At 37.5% G+C, this 17,180-nt stretch overlaps 2 protein-coding genes and 1 long non-coding RNA gene across 3 annotated transcripts; 2 read left to right on the plus strand and 1 right to left on the minus strand.

Moving 5' to 3' along the window:
• Positions 1-1,130: 1,130 nt before the first annotated feature.
• Positions 1,131-10,200, minus strand: chpfa (chondroitin polymerizing factor a). The gene is made up of 4 exons (XM_077617726.1): positions 9,736-10,200; positions 7,481-8,045; positions 5,366-5,548; positions 1,131-5,239 (listed from the first exon to the last, which is right to left on the minus strand). The coding sequence occupies exons 1-4, from the start codon at positions 10,011-10,013 to the stop codon at positions 3,977-3,979; spliced, it is 2,289 nt and encodes a 762-aa protein (XP_077473852.1). The 5' UTR covers positions 10,014-10,200; the 3' UTR covers positions 1,131-3,976.
• LOC144087306 (uncharacterized) lies at positions 4,509-11,168 on the plus strand. The gene is made up of 4 exons (XR_013304681.1): positions 4,509-4,988; positions 6,219-6,323; positions 7,515-7,985; positions 9,778-11,168. It is a non-coding gene; the product is annotated as an uncharacterized LOC144087306 (long non-coding RNA).
• A 633-nt stretch (positions 11,169-11,801) lies between these two features.
• On the plus strand, positions 11,802-17,042 carry LOC144086747 (pyridoxal kinase-like). Its single transcript, XM_077616825.1, has 11 exons — positions 11,802-12,118; positions 12,790-12,844; positions 14,273-14,377; positions 14,454-14,537; positions 14,630-14,664; positions 14,985-15,070; positions 15,182-15,227; positions 15,317-15,428; positions 15,522-15,658; positions 15,769-15,835; positions 15,977-17,042. The coding sequence occupies exons 1-11, from the start codon at positions 12,038-12,040 to the stop codon at positions 16,096-16,098; spliced, it is 930 nt and encodes a 309-aa protein (XP_077472951.1). The 5' UTR covers positions 11,802-12,037; the 3' UTR covers positions 16,099-17,042.
• Positions 17,043-17,180: the final 138 nt, after the last annotated feature.

Below are 17,180 nucleotides of genomic sequence, written 5' to 3' on the forward strand. Positions count from 1 at the left end.
TAAAAAATTGTACATAAAATTTTAAAAAATATATAGTACATAAAATTTTAAAAAATATAGTACACAAAATACAAAAAATATATAGTACATAAAATTAAAAATATATATATTACTGAAGTTATCAACAACGTTTGAATGGAAGCAAACATAAAATTACCAAAACATCTTCTCACATGAAGCCTGAGCAAACCAGGACTGAAATGTTGTGGCTCTCTAAGTTTTGAATAAACACAAATGATTTAATGCACATTTTACAACGTGGGAAAGACGGACGGAAAGCCCACACAGGCTCAGGTAAAACATGCAATCGGGCCCTTCACAGCCAGGATTTTAAACCCACTTTTTGAAGTAGACTAAACAATTAAAACCGCCATGCTGCTAGTGACTGCACTGTCATTAGGATGGCTATCAATATTTTACATTTCAATTGGAAAGCATAATTAGCCCTCGGCTTCAATCTTACATATTTACACATCTCATTAATATGTGCTGTTCCTTATTAAATAAATCAAACTCAATTGAGTATTGTTATGTCTGACATGAATTTCATCAAGAGAGAAGAAAACTTTGGAAAATTAGGTTAAAATAGGCTTTGTGTCAAAAAGCATTTGGTTTGTTTCCTGACAAGTTATAGATATTTTTTTTGTTAAATGTGAAAACATGTGACTTTTAAGCATAGACATACCCAAAGTGTCAGGAAGAACTATATATCAGATCTTAGATTATTTGAAGCTAGTATGCCCCTGTGTGGGAGGAGAAAGTGCATAAAACCAAGTACAAAATGATGGCTTACAATTAAGTCCCTGCTGCTCTGTAATCATGTGGTTTTACGACACGGCTCGGGGGAGTACATATGGACCCTTGACATAACTAAAACTGTAATTATGTTTGCTGAATTTTCCGCTGCTTTTACCAAAACCAGACAGAAAAGGTATGACAATGACAAGAATGCTAAAGGAAAGTATACAGGTTAAAACAAACTGATAAAATTGGGTGTATTCTGTATTGCTAAAAAAAATGGCACCTAATACCAGCGTGCTCATCTGCTGACACCTATAGGACAAACAAAAATGTACAATTTCAAGAAAAAATGCTTTTTTTAATCTTTAGGAATGACCACAAGCTTTTAATGGAATATTTTTTATTCAGTTAAAAAATTGCATTTCACATTTGATCGGTAATTACAGCACATCATGAAAAGTGATGCAGATCAATGAAAGCACGGCGTCACTGGCTTTCTTTGATTAGTACCAATATCCATCAAACAAAAGAAAAACATTTGGTTCCAAAATCAAGGATGCAACAAAAAAAATACTTACATAGTATTTGAAACATATTGACTTGAAAATGAAACATTATTTCAGAGCTACAATAAACAAAGGCATACTGCAGCACGTAACAGTGAGGGATGTCATCATCACATCATACAAAATGTGTGGAATTTTAAAAAGCCTGTAAAAGTGTCTAAAATTAGTGCGTTATAATAAAATAGTCTACAGCATAGTTCAATTTTGTCCTCCGTTGTAGGCTTTGGTGAACACACACACAGTTCCCAACTTATTTTGTTCTAGCCAAAATTCACAGTGGTTTTTGGAAGGTTAACAACTATTGCTTAATTGTCTTCAACAATGTCTTCATGGGAAAACATTCAGCAGATCATTGTCTCCGTAAGACTGTGTGCTTGTCAAAACAAATCAAATCACCCCAGAAAAACTAGCAGTACAAAGACTGCAAGGAAAGCAAAACCCCGCTGTGATTTATAAGTTATAACAAAGATACACAGAAAAAAAAGGTTCTGCTTTAAACATACAAGAAAACAACTTTAATCATCCATTGGAGAAAAGATAACGAAGGACCAACATGTAGACTTATTGGTAGAATGGAATGACAATAATTATGGTTTCACAAAAAAAAATGTAAACTATAGTTACTACAATCAATGTAGATTGAATGTTACTGAAGCCTACATGTTGGCCCATTACGTGTTTCATCATAGTTTCCATTTCGGGGCTGCTAATATTTTTTCAGTCATTGAATGAATCACAGTAAAGAAAAGAAAATATCTTCACTCTGATTCCTCTTGACCTCCTTGGAGCAGTTCCTCACTAAAAGCTGTCTTTAATTCTCATTGGACAATCTCCAGAAGCTTGCCCAGAGGCAACATCCACGCACTTCTTTACTCAAGTAGACAAAATCATTGCATTTAGCTCAATTTTGGAGACTTGCCACATGGGGATTACTTGTAACCCCTTGTACCTAACAGTTTGATTTGATGCATATGTGCAAAATAAACGCACAGCTCACGCCCATTTACTCCATTTGGTAGCTCAACAGTGGCTTTAGCAGGAATATTGCACTTTTTAAGTAAGTTCAATTGAAAACGGCCGTACACTATTGCTACCATTCCAAAAAGTTGCCGTAAAACTGTCCTATTAAAGCTTTGCACTTGTTTGAAATGCAAATGGCGAACAAAAGGGAGGGAGGATAATTATAGACAATGAGTTCGACAAGAAATAATGTTTCAAGTCATTCAACGTTAAGGAGTTCAAACATTGGCTCTCACCTCTCAACCTCTCAACCCCAAAAACTAATATGTAACAAGTTGAGGCTTTTTGTGTGTAGATCTTAAGATAAAGAGTCAAGAACTTGAAATGTACACACACGCACGAAAGCTCAGTCTACACGACATTAGGAACACAACGCCTCCATATACTAAAGCCCGACAGGAAATACTCCAGTCAGTGGTTTGAGGCACGTCCCCAATTTGAGGAAGGGCGCCTATTCCCAAAATGAGCACTGAAACCAGCATGCAACATACCAACTGGGCTTTTTCACACATCCTATAAGCGTGGCATAACAAAATCAAAGACAGATGAAAAATACAACAAGGTAAACAGCTAATTTGTAAAACTATTATGTAACATAAATATGACCATCTGGTGAAAAATCAGTTCCAAGGCACAATTACAGCGATTTCCTCTGAATACACTCACATCTATGACTGTTTAACCATTTTGATGCCAAGCTCGAAATAATCCACATCAATTCAGTCATTTCAGTGAGTGTATATCATTTATCAATACAAGGAAGGACCACGTTTATTAACTTGTGTTTTTTTTTTGGTCTGTGAAGATGTTGCAACACCACGAGAAAACCAGAGCAGGCATATGAATAACTCGCAAACTCCCAAAACAAAACGCTTAAACTGAGGAGCCTCTTGTGTAACAGTGCAAAACACTTTTAAATATCTTATTTGGTTGACTTGGACTGACCACCGTGAACACTGACCATAGTAGCCAAACTCTGTCCATCCCAAACAATTGCAGACTGCCCCCTAGTGCAAATGAGAGGACTTAATAGCACGAAACCAAAGACCTTGGTTGATATTGAAAGATACGGACATACAAAGAAAGAGGTCTTTTTTTTGTTCATATGTATCTGACCGGGCATGTGTCAACATTATCTAATGGTTATTAAATAATTAGATTGACAACTTGTAAAACCTCACCCTGCTTCGGTAACATAGTGGTCAAATATTGCTTATTGCAACTGAGAATGGTCGGAGAATCAGTCCATTGGTTCCATCGACTCTACCAATCGGTGCTGAACGGTCACACAGTTTGCAGGATTCAGTCACTAGTTTCACGGGTGGCCGGCCATCAGGCAACTAGTTTTGCTGCAAAATTTAATTTAGTTCAGCCAAGGAAAATCTTCCTTGACAATCGCCCCGAGTTTTTGTGGTTCTGTTCAGTCGTGTTCAGCCCCGTTGCTTTAGTGTACGACGGACCAAAAAGGCTAAGTTTGTAAACAAGACTTTTCTGCGCGGAGGGCACTCGTCGCGCATTCATTCATAACGAGTTTGTCTCAAAAAATGGTGGACACTGCGCGTGAAGTTCAGTGTTGTAGATCAGTATTCAGAGCTTTCCACGTTTGTTTTATCCCAACAACCATTTTAAGAAGCGTCGAGGTGTGTCTCTCAAGTGCTATTTCCTTGTTCTTGTTCAAACAGCAGCATTGCGAGTTGGGAACGAGAACCGATCCCTTCCAATGTGCTCTCCACACACCTATGGTAAATTTCCTCACTGAGCCGTGGGTTGCAGACTTGGTAGCGATACTTCTGGTGTAATGCTGGCTCGACGGCTCTGAATACGTGCAGCCCAGAGTAGTTTATGAACATTTCATAAATGTCGAGGGTTTCTAGGAGCTCCTCGTTCTCTTGGACATCCGGAACCATTTTTGTGCGTGTTGCCATGTAATCGGCGTTGTAAAAACAGGCTTCATCAAATGACCAGCGATCAAAATGCCCTGAATCCTTGTGGAGATCGATTGTGAATGGACGTGGTTGGTTGTGATAGGCCACGTCGGGGTTGTAATCCTGGAAATGGATGGGGAAGAAGACTTGCCAGTTGTTAATGGAATTCATGCGGCAGCGGTTTAGAAACTCCGCATTGACCTTCGTGTTGACACTAGCTAGGAGGAACAGCGTGTCCACTGGGTGTTTCTTGGAAATGATGTCCATGAATTTGATCTGCGATGGTGTTTCTGTCTTGACGCTTATCCAAGGGATTTTCACTGTAGGGTATTTGTGCTCGTAGAGGTTTATCTGAGACTTAACGCTGGCAAATATGTCATTCTGGTTCACTTGCTGTGCTTCCAATGGGTCATAAATGAAGAGGAAGGTCAGAATGATGTTTTCATTTGTTTCAAAGGCATTGGTGGCAAAGACTTTAAAGAATTCTTCGGCATAGTCACGCTCCAGCGCGGTCATCGGTATAATGGCGTGAACCCTCGTACCTTCTGTGACATAGGGCATGGGAATTATCTCTACCTGGCTCAAAGGTCGAACCAGATGAACACGCTTGGTGATAGAAAGACTGTGACCTTTTTGGGTGACCGCCTCTAGCTGTAAATCCAATGTGTACTCCATACCCCTGGTAGGGTCGAAGCGCCTGTAGCCGTTAATCAGTTTCTGCTTTTTCAGGTGCAAGGTAGGTCTGTACTTCTTGTTCAGCTCTTCCATCGCTATGTCAATGATATCTGCCACATCTAGTCGATCGATGCCAGGTAGCTCGCACTTGGGTGCTCCGTCGATGCATGAATAAATCTCCCCTTCTGTAAAGTAGTCCCATTTTAAAACTTCAAAACGCGATTTTGGTTCAAAAGCTGGGTTAATTCCAACCGGCCACTGAGCGATTCGGGCGCCGTCAAACGCGTCTGCGCTGGTGTTTTTTATTTCTTCCTGCAGAGCCACAAATGGAATTGTTACTAGAGCATTTTGACAATGCTAGTGCTACTTCTTAAGCACGCGTTTCTGAATGTAGCTCAGAAGTAACAGATCATTTGTGACAGTTGAAAATGAGCTTACCTGGAGCTTAGCAATCTCATCGTAAGTCTTCTGCAGTTCAATCTCGGTGAAGTGTCTGTGGAGCCGGTACATCTGTTCTGGGTCAGACACTGGATGGACTGTCAGGGCTCTTCTAAACTGCTCATTTTGCTCTTTGCTTGGATCTGAGTTTTTCCCCAACTTATAATAATGGTAGTGGAGTCCCTGGGGCAGATAGGAAGGTAGGGAAGGCTTAAATCAAGGAAGGAATAGATTTTTTTTTCAAAAACAATGGCTTGTGTTCTATACTTGAAACAAAAACAATGGCTTGTGTTCTATACTTGAAACAAAAACAATGGCTTGTGTTCTATAGTTGAAAGCATTCAAACACAGAGCAGAGCTTGGATGATCTGTTTGTAATTTAATGAATCAGGATTGAGAATAAATAAATACCAAGCAAGATGAATGCCTTTAAGATGAAGACAAAGTAACAACCAAAATGAAGCCCATCTAAGACGATTGATTGAGTGATTACAAAAGTAAAATCCATTGATAAAGCTATTTTTTTTAAAAGCTAAGAAATGAGACCTACTTTTAATGTCTGCCCCAGTTGAGCCATGAGTAATTTTTGTCTGAGAGCTTAAATTGATGTTTTCTTTCCACATCCCCCTTTTTCCCCATTGTGAAGCCCTGCTGAAGCTCCAATTGTTTATATTTCCATAGAATTTGCTTCATTTTGGTTCAGTAAAGAGTAAAAAAAAAATATAGGGCAATGTATATTTATATTCCATTAGTCATAGTTGCCACCAAGCTATGGAATACTCTTGTGTTAAGCGTTGGGGTACCACGCCTGACAGTACTTCATAATCAGGCAAGACTTTTCCAAACGTTCCAGGATGATTGATGAAGAAAATCCCAAACTAGCTGAGGTCAAAATGGAAAAGTTCTGATGACACGTCGCTTCTCCACCACTGACAACATTTAACTCATCCGACTTCAAGTATGTCTAAAACTAAATATATTACTTTGACATAGTAAGAACAAAGTGAGATTTACAGTCCCCACTGCTTGTTTCATTTTTCCAACTACTACAGCAGACATTAAAAAAAATGCGTATTAGCAACCAGCTCTGTAATATAAATACCACACACCTCAATGCAAGCATGGTAATTATAGTTTTATATAGCTGTCTTTCACTTTTAAGTACAGACCTATAGGTCAAGGCCACTACAGTTTGGAACTCTCGCAATGACCTTGACACAGCTGTTTTTGAATGACTCTCTCCCATCATTTTTTTTTCCTTTAGGACATCTCATTCATTTTAACTATCAACTGCGGAATTATTTTGCACTGTAACACTCCATATTGTGAAGCATAGTGAAAGAAACCTCAGCATGATATTAACATTTTTTAGACAGCACCCCAATAAGTACTTTATAAATCTTTTAAGATATAATTGAAGTGAGGAATTTTGGTGCCTTCCCCAAAGTATGTTATTTAACTTTTAGGAATTGCAAACTTCAGCTAAAAATACAAGAATAGCCTCGAATACCGCAGACAACAGATAAAATGCATGATTCCAAAATCTAAAGTTCTCCCAAGGTAAGATAACACCACAAGAAAAAAAACTAATATAGCTATTTCTGGATAATAAAATAATCACAATTTCTTTTTTCATATCATCTGAACTTGACTCTTTTTTTAAATTTTGGTTTATATACAATGGCTTCCACCATTTTTTCCATTGGTATTAAGATATCGAATGAAATGGTTTTTATTGCATTTTAGTGCACAATGTGTATTCTTTTTATGTGTTCAGCTTTACAATATCTCACCTGAAGTGTAATAAAAACGATTAAGTACTTTTTTATGTGTCGAGCTTTACAGTTTCTTACCTGCAGTATGATAACCCAACTGAAAACCATGAAAACTGGACTTTTTTAGGTGCTGTTCAAAGTCTGCCAAAATTGATCACATTTGCATATGGGCAATTAAATATATGATTAATCACTAAGCTATATCTAAAAAAAAATCTGACCTTAGGTCTCCATCTTAAAATTGCCCAACTCTAGCTGAATCAGTCTCAACCTGACTCTAGACAAGCCAACCTTGACAAACCACTATTATAAACATTTATAGAGACGTGTCTTAACATACCTCAAATTTGTTGACGCAATTGGTCCCCGTATAGTCGATGATGCATCTCCCGAGCCACTCATCAGGCCTGGCGCTCAGGATATCATTCCTACAATTTTCCAGGGAGGGTTGAAGTCGAAGCAGCAAAGTTCGAGACAAGAGGTACCCGAACCCTCCATTACAGTAGCTCCCTTCCATCACCCCACCTATGAACTCTTCTGGGCAGCCCATGTAAACTTCTCGATTCATACTCAAGTGATCTACTATATTTTTGATTCTATCGGCTTCTGTGTAAACGTCATCTTGGACAAAGTAGAACCAGTCGTACTCATTGATGTAATGGTCATAAATGTACTTCATGGTCTGAAACATGTTCCACATTTGTCTTTTGTCTTCATGCGAGACGACAAACATGCCATGTGGGACTTTCCGGTTGCGTGTGCCAGTGAAGAAGACCACAGTGTCCAGATGATGGCTAATGGTGCGATTGACAGCTACGCCTAGGGTGTTGATGGTGGATTTTGAGGTGAGGACTCCAACGAACAGACGTTCTCGTATCCCCAGTTCTGTACTTATATATTTTGCCCTGAAATTTGAAAAAATAACACATTAGTTTAAAGCCTTAAATTGTTATGTCCGATCAAAGGTTCAATACGACCCATGATGCAAGCTGGTTATATTTGTTTGAAATGAGTAAGATGACATTTCCTAGGGAAGAGCAATTACAAGATTTACTAGAGGAGTATTTGTGTTCATTTTAAACCTGTGATTACAGATGATTAAGCTAAATATAGTGATGACTCATTGACATATTCATAATTTCCTTGAAAAGAAAAATGCTATGTTAAATGTTAATATGTCGTACACTGAATAGGAAAAGCCAAAAGTCAAAATAGCAAGCTAAAACTACAAACCAAAAACTCTTTTAGAAACGCAAACATCATTGCAACACAACTCAACAAAAAACTACCTGTGTTAGAGCATTTCCTTTTTGAATGAAACTTTTGGGGTTCAATATTTAGGACTCTTGGGATGTGAAGACTAATATTTAAAGAGGGAGCGATTCCAGGAAAACATGAACATATTTGAACATCTCAGCACAGAAAAAATACTGTATGTATAGTTTAAGCGCTTGCTCGCTGGGATGGGTGGGTGTAACCTATACGGTATGGGTGTTGAGATTTGGACGTGGGTGTGGCACAATAACTCAATTAAAATGGGCAATAAATCATCCTTTTTTTTTCTTTAATTGTCTATTTATGTTCATTAGGGCAGAAAAACAGAGTACCACAAAAACCACACAGACAGGCGTGGAGCAGAAGCAAACTCCACATGGGACAACCCAAGCCAATATTGTAACCCACAAGCAGATGACTGTGAGGCAGACATGGTAACCACGATCCACCATGTCTTCCTCTAGACAGACGTTCATGCATCAATTTTCTATACCACTACACCTCATTAGTTTTGCACGTGATCTTAAACTTCTTCCAGCTGACTTTAGACCAGAACCTGTATTTATCGTAAACTGGTTGCAGCTAATAGAACAAGACGTGATTCAAACCTTAGACTTCAGCAGCAATAATTATGTAAAAATAACACTTTTATCCATCTAAGCAAGGGCGAGTTGCCATCTTGACATAATAACTGTGTTTAATTTACAGCAGAAGTTGGCAGAACATTCATGTACTACTGTATCTATTTGGCCTACTATGTTCTGCACTGGGGCTGACCGACCATTTAAATGATCAATAAACCCTAATTAGGTATTGATTTTTAGGATTAGTTCATTAAGATGTTATTACTATATTATATTAGGTTTTTGGAGGGAAACAACTAGTTATTTGTCCTTTATTAAATTACATCTAATGTATATTTAAAAAATATATATCAAGCAATTGGTAGAGTGGTTAGTCAATGGTGACCAAACTCAATTGTACTTCATGGTAGTGAAATATGATCGCTTGATCCCAGTCATCCCAGTTTAATCCCAGTGAATGAGGCAATATTTAATTAAATTATTTTTAAGTGAGGTTTTTTTTTTACCATACACATGAATGAATTTATCTGACAATTGTATTATTATTTCACTGTCACGTTTTGGATGCGTTTATTCACTGTTATACACCTGAAGTAACCACAAAATAGAATACAGTATATAGTTAAAAAGTGTTGATCAGAGTCATTTATCCTAAGAATTATAAACATGCGCAAAGACAAAGAAGAAGTGCTATTGGGTGAAAAGTTAGTCAGCATTTTTTTCTTTTTTTTTTTACCTGAAAACTTTCTTAACTGTAGTCTGCGCGACTTGCTTATAGGGGACTATTCTTGGTTCGAAATCCGCTTCGGACTCCCCTTGGTTGACCATCGAAATGGAATTGGGTTTCCGGGCTCCTTTGAGTTGTTCCTCCTGACCCAGAGGAGCATCCTCGTCCGGGTAACACGCATCTTCAGTCCAGTTTACACTGAGTAAACTCAAGGTGAATCCTAAAGAAATGCCGATTACCACCGGGCCCATTGACCGCAGAGCCGAGAGAAGGGCTGAAAATCTCATGTTGGTACGTCGGCTCGTCTCTCCCGGAGCGTCCCGGTCCGCTTTTTAAGGAACCTCCAGCGGGGTTGTAGAGGCCTTACTGGTCAACGGCATCGAGTCCGAGATCTTTCCTCATCTAACTTGTGAGAAAGAAACTTCTTCCTTTAAAAAATTGCGTGAGTCTCTTACGTGTCAGGACCGCTTCTTACATGGCTCCGCCCCCTCAGACGTAGGCGTGACAAACCCGGATGCTGCTAGGAAGGCGGGACTACTTTCTATCGGTGACCGTGCGCGCAAAAGTCGCGGAAGGATATATTTTTGTTTTGTTTTGGGGGTTTTATAGTTCACCTGCCTTGCCTAGTGACCGGAGGGTTGTCAGAAATTGTAATAATAATCTTATTTAGATGTAACATTGCCGTTTATACTTGCTTCTAAACGCTACAAATTAGGATTTTTTTGTAAAGTTGGGGTGAATTTTGAATGATCAATGAGCACATTTGGTGTTGAAAAGAGTGAGGAAAGGTGAAAAGTGATAAAAATAGTCAAATCTTGTTGTCAAGGCTATTCCAATCTAGTGTTACACTGGTGCCATTTTTTGGCTGATTACCATATCCTGTTTTGTTGTATCAGATGATGTCGATACTGTATAATAACCCATTCCCTGCCATTGATTGCAAAGGACATTTGAGTCATTTTGACCAGGATGGGCTTCATTTAATTGAATTCCTGAACACAAGGTTGTTTGCATGAATGTCCTATGGCTAACTTGATTATTTCCAGTTCAGGGAAGCTGGAGAAAGAGGGTCAGATTTGTGTAGGCCAAAAGGCATAATTGATTAAGTTAGAAATTCTGAAAACACTTCATTGGAATGCGCATCATGACAGTATCATTAAACTCATAATCATAACATCCTACATGACATGAACATGAACGACATTACTAGGTGTACTAACCTCAATCCAGAGACATATGAAATAATGTCAACTTTGCATTCATTGCATATTGCAATTGCATATTAATGAGAGGTTTCATGTCATGATTATTACATTATTTTCATACTGTCATAAGACCTAATCAAATCATGTGTAACTGACATTCTTCTTCTGTTCTGCATTTATGAAACACTTTGCATTTGATGCACTTCATGATGCTGGATTTTCATTTGTGAGTATGAAAATTGCATTTTTAATCACTACAAGCTATATAAAAAAACGGAAGAATGTTAAATGCAATCTGCTTGTTCAATAGTTTTCTCAATTTGAAAAGTTTGTTCAAGGCTTGAGCTGCCATCTGGTGGAAATATGCATAAAACAGTCTCAGTCAGTTTGTTGAAACACTTAAAAGATGGCAAATGTTATTGTTAGGTTCTAAATCTAAATGTTATTATTGAGAGTCAATGAATGAGTACTGCAGAACATAACAATATTAAAATTTGTAAATGTAGTCTTCAAGAGGTTGTAAATTGCTCCTGTAGTATAGCAATATATTTGAATGTAATCATTTACTATTTCCCCAAACTGTGATGTTTTTATTAATTCATTATGCTCTTAATAATGTGTTATTATTTAATTACACATTAATTGAAGCAGACAGGAAGTTTGGGCATAAGTTATATGGGAAAAATGGCAAATGGCTACTAGGCTTACTAAGGCTAGTTTTGAAAAAGGTGTTTTTAATTTTGGGGGGTATGATTCAAAACTCTACATTCGTGTAAATGTAGTAGACAAGTTGGACCCGAGGAGGGCAGTAATGAGGCAATTGTAGCGTTTATCCTGCCTCAAATACAAGCAAATAAGAAGATGTTGAACCAACCCACGAGAGGGCAATTTTAGGCACAGCCTATGAGCTAAAATAACCAGAGTTCGCTGGGGGTGGTGGGCGTTTCAATAGTCGTGCTTCCTAACGAACTTTATACTTGGGTAGGCTACATATTAGTAACTTTCTGCACGTCCGGGGATGTGCAAAGCGTCCATGGTGCTCTTGGACCGTTCGTCTCTGTTCACTCGGTTCCGTGTTTTTAAACCCAGTTTGGCCCATAGAAGCGATGGAATGTCGCGTGTTGTCCATTCAGAGTCATGTTGTCCGAGGATACGTTGGAAATAAGTCGGCGACCTTCCCTCTGCAGGTGATATTGCTTCTTCATTCAATGTTTGTAGCTTCTTAGCTAATGTGACTGATCTCAGTATCATGCGAAATTATTAATACGTCGCGTGTTGTTAGGAGTGCCAGTCAGTTATTTTTTTAAATATATTCCAGGACATGTTCACCCATTTCACGTTAAATTTAAACGGGGGAGTACACTAACAGTAGTGCATGCAAATGAGAGATAATTTCAAATGTTGCTGTACCGTGAACGCAACATAAGGGTCAATGGAACAGACGCGTTCAACGTGATTGCAAACGCTTTAGTATTTTTTTAAAGTTGCTAATAGGTGAATAGTTAAACCTTTTTGTCTCTAGAGTTCCACCAAAAGTTGTTTGTAAATATGCTTTATGATTTTTCATCCATTAATCAAGAATATATTCAACAATATTGATTTCCAAAATTATTTACATTTATGTTACTATTATATATTATTTTCATTTAGATTATTTACAAAAAAAAATCTACTCACTGCGTACTATTATGCACTCAAAAAGGTTAACTTATTCAATGTTATCGTTACACAATGTATGCTTATACATTAACGACATTCCTCATGGTGGTGTAGTTTGTCACTTATTTTACAGTGATTATTTTCCAGTCATTTTTTGCTTTTTTAACTGCTCCTCTTATGTTTTTTGTATTTTTTCCAGGTTCTGGGCTTTGAAGTAGACTCCATCAACTCTGTGCAATTCTCCAATCACACAGGTTGTTATATTATTGATTACTCTATTATTTTTTTACTGTACAGGGTGACACAATTTTTTTTTTAAATAATCCAATACAACCAAGAGTGATGGAAGAAACATTTTTCTCATAGTAAATGAAACCTTTAAAAAATCATGTTGACATTTGTATACATTTAAATTCATGCCCTTCATATTGTGTACAAGTGCATTTTTAAAAGCTACTGATGATATTTCTCATTGACCAATGCAAGATCTCACCTTGGATCCTGTGAATTTCATCCTGAATTCACCATGATTACTAAAATGGCTTGGGAACAGTTTACTTGATAAAGGTCGCTGTTTTGCAGTGTTGTTACTTGCTCATGCCTGCCACTACGCAAATGTATGCTCCTTTTAAGCCAACATGAATGTGTAGATGAAGATGTTATATAGCGTAGTTAATAACCGTCCTTTTGTACTTTGCCTCCCTTGTGAAAAAAATGCCAATGAACTCTAGTCTCGGGTTAAGTAGATGTTCAACATAGATGATAGTTGTCTAGCAGAACCCATTTTCAAAATCTGCTTTAAATTCATTGGCTGCCATTGACAGCGACAGACATTCACTGAAACATGAGCATTCAAAGGCAGTCCTGAATTATGCGTCTAATAGAGTCAATGCCAGCCAATGAGCTAATTGCTTTACCTAGAAATATAATAACAGTTGACTTCTGTTAATTCTTAACAGGTACATGTTATGACATAATTTGTGTCTGTAATATTTTTGGCCATAGTCAGCTTGTGTAGATTTCAATTTGCATACCATCCTAGTTAGAAGTGGTAGAATAGACTGATGCATGGGTGAAACTTTGGGTCAAAACTTGGTTTCAGAGAGAATTATAATTGCATTAGGATTTTATACACCAAAGAATGTGAAGAATGTCAATGCTCAAATAATGGAAGTTTTTTTTTTTTACAAAGCAGTCTTAAGATTGTTTTTTCACTGCTGCGCTTCTGAAAGGGAAAGAAAATGTTTCCTAGAGGTAAAATAAACTGCGGTAATTTGATTCTAGAAGTGAAAATCTCTTTTTAAAATGTTCCATTATAGGTCTGAGTGTGTTTTCTCCTCTCAAAGCTTTCTCACCACAGGAGATGCTCCAGGTCAGCAAAGGGCCCGTATGGAACTCGGTGTTCCGTTTGCGTGTTTGTGTGTCCATTCATTTGCAGTCCGAACAGCTGTGGGTTCATGGTGAAGGGGCACCAAAAAGGGGGAAACTGGCAGCCTGATAAAGACATCTTTGTAGTCAGTGTGGAGCCGTAAGATTACATTACATTGAATCAGTGACCAAAGGTCGTTAAGGGAATAGTTTTATTCTCAGTTTGTTTGAGCCAATCATAGATTTCTGTTGGAAATCGGGAGTGTAATCTAAAAAATAATAATGATAATGATTACTTTTGTTTCATGTTCTAGGCTATGCTAATTGGAAGGGTCAAGTACTGAAAGCTGATGAGCTCAATGTGCTGTATGAGGGCATCAAGCTCAATAAGGTCGACCACTATGATTACATCCTCACAGGTTTGTGAAACTCGTGGACAGTTCACATTTGCATATCACTTAAGGCAAACGTGTAGTTTTTATGTTTTTCCTTAAGGGTACAGCAGGGACAAGTCCTTCTTGATGGCCGTTGTTGACATTATTCAAGAGCTGAAGAAGGCCAATCCCAGTTTGGTATATGGTGAGGACAATGCTATCAAATTTTGAACAACCTCAAATATAAAACTACTAGTAGTTGTGTTTTTATATTTTTTTTTGTTTTGTTTTCAACAGTTTGTGACCCTGTATTGGGAGACCAAGGTGCAATGGTGAGCATAATTGTCATTCTTATCAATCCCTTTTGATGACATTATTCTCTCAGGTTCATTATCATTATAAAGAAAAGAACATCTTTATATAGGGCCTTGAAACAGATTTTAAATAATTAATTTAGTTACCGCTTCCAAGGTACAGTGAGGTTTAAAGAAGTCTTTTTTTTACATAGTTTCAGCATTGGTGGTTTTTTTTTGCGGTGTTCACAGTTGTACACTAACAATACTAAAGAAAATAACAATTTGGATTTCTATATCAAAAGCGAGTACTTCAACGACTGAAATTAAATAAAAATTGAATTTGTTTCATTTTCTAGTACGTCCCAGAGGAACTCCTGCCAGTGTATCGGGACAAAGTAGTGCCTTTGGCCGACATCCTTACCCCCAATCAGTTTGAAGCAGAGTGAGTTGATTTTTAATAAATACAGAAATTGATTGGAAAAAATAAATAAATACAGGAAAACTGTATATAAATGATGCAGATGAGGTGGATACATCTGCCTTTCTTCCACAGGCTATTAACTGGACGGAAAATCCACACAATAGAAGATGCTCTTGAGGTGATTGTGATTTATAATTAGATTTAATTCTCATTTTAATAGCAAGGCAGTCCAATAATTGTGATCTAATTATGTTGCGTACCTCCAAGGCAATGGAGCTCCTTCACAAAATGGGTCCAAAAACTGTTGTACTCACCAGTACTGACTTGCCTTCCAATCAAGGAGACCAGCACTTGGTGGCCCTCGGAAGCCAAAAATTAGGTAGAGAACCACAGCAGATTTCGCCAACTGATATTATCATACAATTTCTAAGAAAGGTCATGCACTAATATTGCCGTCCATTCTGACATGTAGTCAAACCAGATGGCACCGTTCGCGTTCAGAAGATCTGTATGAACATCCCTAAAGTTGATGCTGTGTTCGTGGGGACAGGAGATCTCTTTGCTGCCCTTTTGCTTGCCTGGACTCACCATCACCCCAAAGACTTGAAGGTTTAGCCACGCACATCTGCATTGTGTTAATTACCAGTAATCATTTCACAAGAGTTACTAATGACCGATTGGTGTTATCATTCCTAATGTTCTTTCATTTTTCCCCTTAGGCTGCCTGTGAAAAAACTGTTTCAGTCATGCACCACGTAATTAAGCGGACCATTACTTACGCTAATGGTATTTCATTTTTATTTCTGGCTATTTCATATAATGACTTTCCAGCCTTGTTTGAACAGATTTGCTGCAATCGCTACAATAAACTGTGGGGACACTGCAGTATTCTGGAAGTTAACTTTATGCTGTGTCATTTTTTGGCAGAAAAAGCCGGACCAGGGAAAAGACCCAGCCCCGCACAGCTGGAGTTAAGAATGGTTCAGAGCAAAGGCGATATTGAAAATCCTACCATTGTTGTGGAAGCCAATATTTTACAATATTCTTAATGTCTAGCATTGCGACATTCCTGCAAGAATTATGAATATCTGGATGGGGATTAGCAGGATTTTACAATTCATGTCATGTGTTCGCTAACCCCCCCCAAAATGAAGTGTCACTGCCATGCATCTAACTTCTATGACTTTTGTAGATATCACGTTCCTTCGCGTCATTTTAAAGAATGCTATTGTTGCTAGTGTTAACCAATAGGTTTTAAATTTAGACTACTAATTGTCCTGCAACACTCCGAGTAAACTCTTAGCAACTGATGATGCATGCTTGTTCATGCTTCTACTGTAATAACTCATGTCGTTGCTAAGACTTTTCTGTGAATTTATCTGTAAACACTTGACAGAATAGGCTTGAAGAAATGTTATAACTTAAGGGTGGGGTATTCTATAAATTAATAATCATGTCACCATTTGATAGTCATCTGGAGTGATTGTATCACAACATTGAATAGACTACAATGCAGGTGTATAATGTGGTTAGAACAAATATGGATGTTGCATCACAGGCATTGGCATTTAATGCATTAAGATGTGTCTAGCTAAATTTAGTATTCAAATTGTTCATGGTCATTTTACTATTTTATTCAGTTTTAGAATTGTAGTTTTGGTTTCAATCCTGATTATATTAGTGTCATAAAATCCATCCCATTTATAAATGATCCCTATCAAAGTAGTATATATAATTTATTAGGTACTTGTCTTAAACATCTCAAATTGAGGTATTTGCACAGATAATCTTTAATAGAGAATAGTAACTATTTATGATCATTATTTTCTTGTCATATCTTCACACTGGGCAATAGCCTTAATGCAGTTGGGAAGGTAAACAGCTAATTAATGTTTTGTGTACAACTGTATAAGTTGCTCATGATTTATGGTCAAAACATCAAGCCCAAAATCAGAAAAAAATATGCACAATAATAAATTCAATTTAATAACTACCATGTGTGTGATATTTATGTTTTGGCACGCATCCTGGTAATCTCAAAGTTGTTTCTCAAGTGCATGTGTGGAAACGTGCCAAATAAATGCTAGCTATTTTAATCAAAAAATAATTTAAGGAGTGCATGGCAATTTCT

Source organism: Stigmatopora argus, chromosome 13 (assembly GCF_051989625.1).
Source record: "Stigmatopora argus isolate UIUO_Sarg chromosome 13, RoL_Sarg_1.0, whole genome shotgun sequence".
Lineage (NCBI taxonomy): Eukaryota > Metazoa > Chordata > Actinopteri > Syngnathiformes > Syngnathidae > Stigmatopora > Stigmatopora argus.

What these genes read in the sequence shown, in the direction of transcription:
- chpfa (XM_077617726.1), bottom strand. Translation starts at nt 10,013, where the DNA reads ATGAGATTTTCAGCCCTTCTCTCGGCTCTGCGGTCAATGGGCCCGGTG. An exon ending in ACAGTTAAGAAAGTTTTCAG is followed by an intron (nt 8,046 to 9,735) that starts GTAAAAAAAAAA and finishes TTCAAATTTCAG; the next exon opens with GGCAAAATATATAAGTACAG. An exon ending in ATGAGATTGCTAAGCTCCAG is followed by an intron (nt 5,240 to 5,365) that starts GTAAGCTCATTT and finishes GTGGCTCTGCAG; the next exon opens with GAAGAAATAAAAAACACCAG.
- LOC144086747 (XM_077616825.1), top strand. Translation starts at nt 12,038, where the DNA reads ATGGAATGTCGCGTGTTGTCCATTCAGAGTCATGTTGTCCGAGGATAC. An exon ending in CGGCGACCTTCCCTCTGCAG is followed by an intron (nt 12,119 to 12,789) that starts GTGATATTGCTT and finishes TATTTTTTCCAG; the next exon opens with GTTCTGGGCTTTGAAGTAGA. An exon ending in TGGGAGACCAAGGTGCAATG is followed by an intron (nt 14,665 to 14,984) that starts GTGAGCATAATT and finishes TTCATTTTCTAG; the next exon opens with TACGTCCCAGAGGAACTCCT.